The 11374-nt window shown below is 35.4% G+C and overlaps 1 protein-coding gene across 1 annotated transcript; it reads left to right on the plus strand.

The window, feature by feature from the left end:
* Positions 1 to 2041: 2041 nt before the first annotated feature.
* RpL32 (Ribosomal protein L32) lies at positions 2042 to 6079 on the plus strand. The gene is made up of 3 exons (XM_089643781.1): positions 2042 to 2232; positions 4270 to 4379; positions 5860 to 6079. Exons 1-3 carry the CDS (start codon positions 2118 to 2120, stop codon positions 6037 to 6039), a joined length of 405 nt encoding a protein of 134 aa, XP_089499907.1. The 5' UTR covers positions 2042 to 2117; the 3' UTR covers positions 6040 to 6079.
* Positions 6080 to 11374: the final 5295 nt, after the last annotated feature.

An 11374-nucleotide genomic window follows, 5' to 3' on the forward strand; every position in this document is an offset into this window, starting at 1 on the left:
TCTACGAAAGTTCTTCACCTTTTAAATTTTGGCACAACGTTAAAATCGAATGCGTATTTTTATATACCTATATTATATAGAAATCGCCTATGACAGGTAAAAACATGTTAAAAATAAAACAGCACCATCTTTTGGACGTAAAAGGAACAGACGCTATTATACACTGACAGACTGAGCCACAGCAACGCGTGGCGGGGTACAGCTATTTTATAGTATAAATACAAAATATATTATGTCGCTTTTTTGTGAAAAATCATTGTATTAATTAAAACCATCCATATTTTTTTACTTTTCAATTTTTGAACAAACAATTAAAATAGAATTATTGATACCTTATTAATGATTGATATAATATTTATAACTATAATGCAAATATACAGTAAATAAAAACTTACAAATCAATATAAATAATAATTCGTCCTGAATAACCTTATTTAATTTGCAAATCGGTGTGCACATAAACGAGCATGAACTTTTCATAACACTTGTATTTTTAATAATTTGAACTTATGTTACACACATATAAAAATTATCTTTTCAAATCCAGATAAGAAATTAAATACCTTTACATAATATATTTTAAATACGTATAGGTTTATTTACAGGTCATTTAAAAGACTAACTATGCAAGTATTACGGGACTAGTGAGAATTACGATAGACAATAGACATTATAGTTGTATGTTCCGTAATTCTTCACAGGTACTTACAACTTCTATACATATATTTTAAAAGATTAAAAAAATCTATTAAAAACTACTTATCTCTAAAAAATCATATAAGAATATAAAGATACCGTAAGATATAGATCAGCAACATCATCAGCTGTAGGCCGACTGATGGAACCTAAGCGCAAGCCATATACTAAGTTTGGTGATCGCGCTTTCGGAGTATCTGGGCCGAAGGCTTGGAATAAACTCCCTCCGGAACTAAGATCCATAACAAGTCCAACAGAATCTAGGTCTAAACGAAAAACTTACCTTTTTAAGCTGTCAAACTCTTAAATTAATTGTACCATTCCTGAGAGAAAGTCCAATTATATCCAATTTTTCAAATTATGTCGTAAATCCTGTATCTAAATTTCGCTAATAAACAATTATTTTATATTTTAATCTTAAGTGACTTACCAGGTAAGTATGGTACTGTGTATTATCTTCATATATAGAGAGTAATAACATAGATCACTGTAGAAATGTAATGTATATTTGTGCAGCGCCCATGAGGTGATTTTTGTACAAAAACAGCGCCAGAAAAATCATTCAAATATTAGTATTTTAACCTAATATTGCAAACGTTTTATTTGTAATTCTATTAACGATGAAAACATTGGAAAATACATGAATTATGAAAAATAATCATTTAAATTATTCAATGAGGTTTTTATGACAATAGAGTTGAAGTTTGTTTTGCTGGCTCTATTTTATGGATTTGATTTGAGTAGATTTTTTATGAATAAATAATAAATTAATGGATTCTTGTCCAAATATGTGACTAAAGCAAGAGTAATTAGTATTTAAAAACAAAGTTGTTGTTTCATTTTTATATTTAACGTAGTTTTTCAAGTCTCAAAGTGATTACATTCTACAAATTAAAAAAAGTATCTAAGTCCAAAACATTGTTAAAAATTTAAAACGTTCCCTTCTTGTAAAAATAATACTGTGATTTTTTTTACTAAACTGTTTTTTTGTGTTGTTTATTAGCTTTATTGATGCTGGTATTTCACAAATAAATTATAATAACATAATTTCTGTTATTAAAATTTAACGTTCGTGCGTTAGATTTTCAGATTGTGTTTTAAAAATTATCAAATATTATTCTTTTTCCAGAGAAGCGATTAAATTTTTCTGTCTAAAACTCCATTTTACAAGAATTTTTATTCCATATTTAAATTTTCATAATTTCTCACCTGTGAGAAATGACCGTATTTCAAACGTACCTACTCTCAAGTATTAGCATTTTCGAACACAGTCTACCTGGCCGCATAAGAAATAACCTAACAGCCTAGCGGCTCCGTGTTTCCGGCGACATTCCGCCAAATAACTTCCATCTTCCTTTCCCAGCGGCTCTCTGTCCGCGTGGTCCAGTGTTTCCAACAGTCGTCCAAAGAACGGCTTAAATATGGCGATCCGCCCCGTGTATAGGCCCAAGATCGTCAAGAAGAGGACGAAAAAGTTCATCCGTCACCAGTCCGATCGGTATGACAAGCTCAAGCGGAACTGGCGCAAGCCGAAAGGTAAATTAAAACTCCGACATTTTAAATTCTAACACGTTGTTGATCTGAACGTTTATCGAGCATGCCTGTGACGTTTGTCGAACCGTCATTTTAAAGCAACAATGGCGCACATACAACCTATGCCGTCTAATACACATATTTTTATTGTTATATCAACTATTAAATACGTTAAATTGTTATTTTAAAAGTGTGAAAATTTTGAGGTTATAGTGTGTTGTCACCGCAAGATTGACGTTTATCGAACCATAATTTTAAGTCTATAATTGCTCATATTTAAACTACGACATCTAATCAATGTGTTTTTAATATTATAATCAACCAGCAATACGTTTTATTGTCGATAGAACGCTGCGAAAATTTTTAGGTTAAAATGTGTTGTCATCACAAGTGTTTTGAAGTCAAGTTTCGCCTTTTGTCGTGTATTTCGCTCGCCAGTGATTATCTTTCCAATAATATTCCAATGGATCCTTCCTAGTGTAATTAAAACTGAGGAAAATTAGACTATGAGGCCAGCAATACACGAATACAAAGGTGGTTTAACATTGTCAAATGGCTTCATACCTTGATAGAAATAACCACGGGTAATTTAATTCATTGTTTTAAGTCAATGCGTCGCGTTTATCAATGGAATTAAACACAAACGGACAATACACCAGTAATTAAACTTGTCTATTTTCCAATTCTCGCTCTGTACCAAACCGTCAAAGTTTTTAAAACATTGTCCAGTCCCACTTGTTAATTTTGTTTGTAGATTTTAAAATCATGAGTTCTCTATTAGTTTCTTACTAGATTTTCGTAATTTATACCATGCTTCTTGATTTGCGCTTTTTCGAATTTAAAATTAAGTTTTATTTATTGAATTTATTGATAATACAATATGTTTAACTGTTAAAAAAACCCAATAACTTTCTTACTATACATTTTAATTAGTAGCCAAAAAGTTGTTAGGTGTACATGGCTACAAGTGATGCTGTCTTTAGAGCGTGTTTTTGACATTGTGTATAGACAAACGTTAATCAGAGGGCTTACAATTACATTGGTCTATCGATGACTCTATATTTAGCGTATAAGATGGACCCCTGTGATCCTAAACCCTCAAATTGAGCACTATATTATTAATTTCATCAGACTTGGGCCCTTCGTACTCAAAGAGACAACCACAAGTAGTCTACCGATATGCCACGCTTTAAAGCTGGTTTCCGTACACGGCGCTACCCTTATTATATTGAACATGATCGTTTGCAGCCGTGGAAATAATACAATGTCAAGTGACTAGCGACGGAGACAGTAATATTGTTCTTTATATTTACAAGCATCAAAAGCAATCAAAGACGATTTTGAGTTCACTTATACGGTGAAATAAATTTTATTTGCAGGGCCTTTGTTGCCCGAAGGAACTACACGAGAATCATGTCAAATTGACAATCTTAATCCACGTCTTCTTCGCTAAATTCTCTGTAAAGTGTTACTGAAAATTATAGTTATTTACCCATGTTCAGACACCATTTCTGTCAAACGATTAATAGATGAGAATATAACACATGTAGCTTGTTACCAGCACGTTAGTAACGTGCAACTGATGTCAAACTCGTAGTCAATGCGTCGTGTCATGTACGGAACACTGGCTAAATAGCATGACGGATATTAACTTGAGTTGCTTGTATCTCCATTTACGAATGGCATAAGATTTGCACTTATAAACAAGTGGGTATTCATATCAGGACAAATATGCCTCCATCCAGGTATTGTGGGTTCCCATCCAGGTATATGTTCCCATCCAGGTATTGTGGGTTCAAGTCCTCCATCATGGAGGAATTCAAATATGGTCTTATTTGTAACCCAGGAATATTTCTTTCTTTAAAAAAACAAATAGCATTGCATAACATAACCACTCTAGCCGTAGGTACTCAAATTCTATTGATTACCAAAAGATGTCAATAATGTTCATCCGATGGAATATTCCAGAAGATATCTTGTACCAATATTGTGTATTTTTTTTTACGATTACTAATTTGCCGATGCTTGTCTGTTTTCCAGGTATTGATAACAGGGTGCGCAGGCGTTTCAAGGGACAATTCCTGATGCCAAACATCGGTTATGGTTCCAACAAGAAGACAAAGCACATGCTGCCCAATGGCTTTCGCAAGGTAACTACTTCAACCCTCACTTAACCATTTGATCTGCAGAGCCAGGACTTACCAAACCTTTGTCTTTCACATCTCTGCTGCCTGACAAATGTACCCCAAATGGAACTAGCTCACATCATGTAACTGAAATTAGAATATTCCAGACTGTTGTTTGTTCTATGCGTAAAAGTGCAATAACTGACACAAATGCGATGATTTGCACGGTACAATGTTCAATTATATTTTGTGTTTGTTTGCCAATGATTATTTATCCAATAATTTTCCAATGGATCCTTCCTAGTGTAAATAAAACTGAGGAAAAATTTAATATGAGGCCGTATGATACATCGAGATGTAACATATAATTGAACTTGTCTGCATAATTTGAATATATCCACGTTCACACTACCGAGTGTCCTTTTAGTCCCATTTATATAACACATTAAGCTCAGCATCCAATGAAGTTAATCTGAAGAATTCAACTTCTAACGGCCGGTAGATCAGTTGTTTTTTTATCCTCGCTTGGCCATGACGAGCTTAGCACGTAATCCGTTACGGGTTGTAAGCATAGATATCACCGATATTACACGTTTTGTCTATGATTTTAATATAGAAAGGTGATTTTTTTTAAAATTATGTCCCCTTGCATCAATCAGCAAGGTGATATATGCGAGAAATCTAATTTGTACATTGTATTTGTTTTGCTGGAGTCAGTGCACCATTTGTGAAATTATGACCAACTAATCGTTGAAAACTAACTTTTCTCACATCAGAACTTAGGACTGTTTTAAATTGATTACTATTTTCCTTTATTAATTTATATCACCGAAGATTGTTATGCCGAAATGCTAATTATATGAAATTCTCAAGATAGAAAAAAATCGCAAATTAAGCTGCGAAAATTTTTTAAAAACACTTATTGTTCTGTTATTTCAAATGTTATAGGCATGAAAAAAATCGCAGTGAATCTTTAAATGTAACTAAATCATTTGATGAGTGATTGTTTGCAATATTTCAAACGAGTCATGTTTTATAAAATATTTTCGCTTTATCGTTTTTTTTTATTTTTTAGTATAAGCGCTCTCCCTCGTAATACATTCGTATTTATATATCTCCCTTTCTAATCATCTTTCAATGCTTTAAATCCTAGTATATTGTAAAAAAGTCCATCAAAACTACACAATCATAAGTCATTCCAGTAATTTTTATTTGTTAAGTGTACGCTCAACGACGCTGCAGACAATCCAATTTGGTTGGCGCTCACCAGTGGACGATTTAAGATGCCGCTTGTGTGGCGATCAACAGTTAAAAATACTTCGGAATGCGACTTTAAAATGATTTTAGCTGGTGATACGTATTTGTGTCGACTGTTTCATTTTATTTTCCTTGTCTATCTCTTTCATATTTTCATTGAGCATTACAGACATAATCTTCAATTCTCCTTCTTCCATTCTCCGTATACAATTGGTACCGTTCTGACCGTTGTCTGCTTGAATTCCAGGTGCTGGTCCACAACGTGAAGGAGCTGGAGATCCTGATGATGCAGAACCGCCGGTACTGCGCAGAGATTGCGCACGGAGTCAGCTCCAAGAAGCGCAAGCTGGTCGTCACACGCGCACAGCAGCTCTCCATCCGCGTCACCAACCCCCACGCTCGCCTGCGCACACAGGAGAACGAATAAACTAATTAAACACCGTTATATAATAAACTCTTATAATATAGCCCACGTCTTTTTTATTTCGCACACTTGTAACCATCGTGCCGTTTCTCCGCCGGTGTAGGCAGATAATTGAAGACGATAGCAGAAAAGATTTGGTTGGACTTCTTACAATGGAGTATCTAAAATAATTTCCTCGATAAACCTCGCAAGAGTCCCGATCGTCTGAAGCCAGTGAGACTCACGTCTCCGAATGGGGTATGCTGTTAGGCTGGAGATAGTGGGGAGGGGAAGTACCTGGCTGTTCAGGTCTGGTCACCAAACATAGCCGAAGCAAATTTTCGATTCTGAATCATCTTGCACCAGGGCGATACTGAGAGGAACTTCCGCTCTGGAACTAGCCGAAAATATACTATGTATTATTTAAATGAAAAGTTGTGCAAAACACAAATTAATTGGATGAACATAGAAATGAGATCCCTGAGGCGTATGTGTGGTAAAACCATTGTGTGGAGATATGCAAAGGATGTAAGCGTTATGATTAAGATTAAGAAAGGGACCCTTAGATGGTTTGGGCTTGAAGAGCGAATGAACGAAGAGACGAGTGTAAGGAGAATATGTGACGCAAATGTGAATGGTAGCAGAAGTCGAGGAAGACACGGCACGATCAAGTGAATCAGATACTAGAGTCGGGCCATGTCAACAGTCAGAATAGTATGTATGAATGTGAATGAGGCAAGGAATGTGTGCTAAGACCGTGTTTGGCGGTTCGTCCTCTCTGCGGACGGCGCGATGGTTAAATATTCTCGCACATGCTGGGATTTGAACCTGCAGCCTCTGACTTGCTAGTCGAGAGCCTTACCTCTCTACTGCTCTAGGTTGTCTGAATATAATTTCATTTACATCACTAGGTGTAACCTGTTCTGAAGTATTTACATTCAATTATTGTATTTATTTCCCTAATTGGCTACGCTAGCTTGGGCTGCTCTGTAGCAAGTAGTCTACGATTTCATTTTGAGTATTGTTGTATCAGGTGTTTTCTGTCAGACCTTAGGATACTAACTCATAACCGGGGTTTCTAAATATTTGCACATTTCAGAACACCTTCGTAACCTTCACCGGCTCAAGTGCCCTGAAAGAATCCAGTACAAACTGTGCTGGATGGTGTTTAAATCCATCAATGAAATGGCCCCACCCTACATCTCTGAACTATGCGTCCCGGAAAACACTCTGCTCTTAAACAGTCAACTCTTAGATCAGCAACATCATCAGCTGTAGGCAGACTGATGGAACCTAAGCGCAAGACAAATACTAAGTTTGGTGATCGCGCTTTCGGAGTATCTGGGCCGAAGGCTTGGAATAAACTCCCTCCGGAACTAAGATCCATAACAAGTCCAACAGAATTCAGGTCTAAACTAAAAACTTACCTTTTTAAGCTGTCATACCCTTAAATTAAATATACCATTCCTGAGAGAAAGTACAATTATATCCAATTTTTCAATTATGTCCTAAATCCTGTATTGTATCTAAATTTCGCTAATAAACAATGAGTTAATGTTAATTAAGTGTTAATCTCAAGTGACCTACCAGGTAAGTATTGTAATGTATACTATCTCCATATATAGTTAGTAACAACATGGATCATTGTAGAAATGTATTATATATTTGTACAGCGCCCTTGAGGTGAATTTGCACAAAAACGGCGCTATACAAATCATCCAATTATTATTATTAATAGCAGTTCAGTGAAAGTTAGAGCTAGGTTTTAGAAGTTTTTAACGCATTTCAATACTGTCCATAAAAATTCCTAAATAAAATGTTGACGTTGTCAAATACAATTTTCAATATTATATTTGGCTTTGAGATATTTACAAAATATTAGCCTTCTTCTAAGGATTAATCAACAGAACACTTGGACCTATTGTTATAGATTGACTATGGCTCTGTAACGCCATCTATGGGTAACGTAATAGAATAATCTACAAGTCAGTTCATACATTAATATCAAGGATATTACCAGTATGAAACAGTTAACATGCATCTCTAATAGTATAAAGCAAAGGCGCTATCTGCATCTGTCTGTGCGCTTAGTTCTTAACCTTTTAAATGCCAGTAGGTAGAAGTGTAGCTGTGCACAGCAGGCCAAGAATGCGAGTTAACTCGCAATGCGAGTTAACTCGCATTCTTGGCACAGAAGCGGTTAAACCACGCAACGGATTTTGATAAAAACAGTGTGCAATATAGTTGTTGCTGAGGAATACTTGGAGCAGGTGGATGAGTTTGTGTATTTAGGAAGTATGTTCTAGAGAGATGGGAAGGCTGACAGAGATATTGAAACAAGGGGAAATGCAGGTAACTCCATTCATGGAGGATTGAAAGCGGTTAATAAAATTGTCCGAGAGCCGAAACTAGCAGTCCACAATGGCGTGCTGTTACCTACTGATGTATGAAGTGAGGCATGGAACTGGCAAAGAAAGGATGAATGTAGATTGGATGCTGTCGAAATGAGAACCCTGAGGCGTATGTGTCGTAAAACCATGTTTGATCGTGTGAGGAATGTGGAGATCCGCAAAGAGTGCAAGGCTGATGTAAGCGTAATGAGTAAGATTATGAAAGGGACTATTAGATGGTTTGGGCATGTAGAGCGAATGAGCGAAGATAGGAGTGTAAGGAGGATTTATGGTGCAAATGCGAATGGTAACAGAAGTCGGGGACGCCTGAGGAAGACATGGTACGATCAAGTGAACCAGATACTCGTGTCGGACCATGTCAAGAGTCAGAATAATAGAAGAGTATGTATGAGACGATGTATGAATGTGAATGAGGCAAGGAATGTGTGGTGTGACCGAGTTGTTTGGCAGTCCGTCCTCTCTGCCTACCCCTGCGGAAAAACGGCGTGATGGTTAGTTAGTCTTTTTGTCGATAACGTTTTCACGTGTCCATTTTTTGGGCAGTTTTTTTATTGTTGAGAAAATGAGCAGTTTTGTACGACTATTTGGCTAAATTAAATATCAAATAATTACAGTAAAACATATTCAAAATGCTGTAGGTTTGAAAGCTTTCTAATATATTTATTTTGACTATTTTAATATTTCATAGACTATAGTAAAACCGTTTCTGGTATCAATGGAAAGAAAAATAATGAATCTACAATAAAAATGGTATTCATATCTCGCATGATGTTAAAAAACTTTTATTATTAAAATGAAGAAAAATTTGTTTTCATGTTTTTTTAAATTTTATTATCGGCCGTTGTTCCAATCCTGATTGTTTTTGTTAAAATGCAGGGCAAGCTAGTGGATAAATAACAGGCAATTTTCATATGTATAGACCAGGGGTGTCCAAACTAGATGGGACCCAGGGCCAATAAAAAAGACTAAATACATTGGTGGGCCGCAAAATATTTATAAAAATAAAATACTGGTAATAATACGTAATATCGTTATTTTATTATCTACTTTTTCATTAATTTGTCTTTTACAATTCTGTCAACATCAACCTCAATACTAGTGGTAGCTAGGCGCAGTTAGAGGTGTGACTAATATAACGTTAACAGGTATGGATAACATAGTATCTTCAAATAATGGCATACCTGTTACTCTAGTACCGCATAACATAGTATTGAATAACTTCCCGTTATTTTGTAAGTCGACCGTTCTGACATGGAACGGTTGACTTGTAAAATAACTGAATAACTAAATAATTCGAATAACGAATAACGAACGGAACGGAATAACAAAATTATGAAATAATGTTAACTTCTTGGAACTTGGAAGTTCCAAGTTCTAAGAAGGTAAGAACGTAATTTGGGTAATTCCCGATCACCGAAGATATACGAAGTATTGTTTGATAATTATATGGTATATTTGCGGCAAGTTCAAGAATGGTAGATAGGTACTTTCAGTATCGCCATGTTACTTGAATAATGCAATATTTTAAATAACTACAAAATAGTTGTTCATTGTTTCGCCGTTGAGATTGAGATTACGATCCTTGGCTACGAATTCGGAGGTCGCGGGTTCAAATTACGGCGTGCGCAAGTAAATTTTATTTGATAAATTTGTATAATTTCACAATATTTATTAGTTTTAAATAATTCGTTAGTACCTATATGGTATATTTGCAGCACGTTCAAGAATGGTAGATAGGTACTTTCAGTATCGCCATGTTACGTGAAAAATGCAATATTTTAAATAACTACAAAAAAGTTGTTAATTTTTTAATAGCTAAATCCTAAAAATATATGATTAAATATAGTTGGATTCATTGCCTAGATATCAATTTAATCAGTTTTGTGTGTCTCCATATTCAAATTCGGCGGTTAGATATTTTTAATGTGGAATGAAATTTTTTCGCGCAGGAACGTCAAGCAATCAAGGAGAATATTTTTTATTTCTGTAATCGCTCCAGTGGTAAAAATATATATTTTTTATTTGAGGTATTTATTCAAAATTAATTCAACAATTTTATGTACTTCATAATGTATATGAAACCTAACTGTCACTAGAAAAGTGCAAAGCAATAAAAATCATCAAATTATAAACATTATTTATTCTATGCTCCTCTCCTGCCCTAATATGAATATAATATTTGATTATCGACTCGGCCGCTCGGCCCCAGCAACGAATAACGATGCCGTTCGTTATTACGTATCTACAAGCTTAATCCAAATTCTCGGAATACTATGTTATTAAATAACAGGTATGATATTATGTTATTGGGTTGGGGTGTTATTTGTTATATTAGGTATCGGAAAAGAACCGTTATTCACACCTCTAGGCGCAGTGCATGTTTAAGTGAAGTATCTGTCAATGAAGACCTGTATTTCGATTTAATAAACTTCATTGTTAAATATGCACTTTCACAAAGGTAGGTACTGCCCATCATCGAGCCCATTTTTTGCCCGAAATTCGTCAGTTTCGGGAAACGTTCAGCGAGGAGCTTAAAAAAATCAATTCCTGTTTCCGGACTTTTTTTTGAAGTCGGTTAAAAAAAGGTTCAATGGGCCGCAATAATCTAAACCGCGGGCCGCATGCGGCCCGCGGGCCGTGGTTTGGACAGCCCTGGTATAGACTATAGACTCTTTATTAGTGCTAGGAATGTTTTGAATGGTAAAAGTCGGGGACGCCCGAGAAAGACAATATCAAACCCATAAATAAGCCACGCACTGCCGGGTCCGCTAATCCTTAAAAAAATGTGAAACGGAAAATTTTGATAAAGAGCAAAAGGTACGATCATAATTCAATTGATAAATAGGTACCATTGACAAAATAACACCTGACCGCTAAATATGTAACTCAACAATCAAGCATAAAATCTTGTCTATGGAGTGTTTTTATTCCTTTTGTTGTCAGTTGAG

Source organism: Hesperophylax consimilis, chromosome 20, assembly GCF_061612785.1.
Source record: "Hesperophylax consimilis isolate HC1 chromosome 20, BYU_Hcon_1.0, whole genome shotgun sequence".
Lineage (NCBI taxonomy): Eukaryota > Metazoa > Arthropoda > Insecta > Trichoptera > Limnephilidae > Hesperophylax > Hesperophylax consimilis.

Excerpts from the sequence above, each read along its gene's own strand:
- RpL32 (XM_089643781.1), top strand. The coding sequence starts at position 2,118 with ATGGCGATCCGCCCCGTGTATAGGCCCAAGATCGTCAAGAAGAGGACG. Across the intron at positions 2,233-4,269 it reads GAACTGGCGCAAGCCGAAAG|GTATTGATAACAGGGTGCGC; the intron begins GTAAATTAAAAC and ends TCTGTTTTCCAG. Across the intron at positions 4,380-5,859 it reads TGCCCAATGGCTTTCGCAAG|GTGCTGGTCCACAACGTGAA; the intron begins GTAACTACTTCA and ends CTTGAATTCCAG.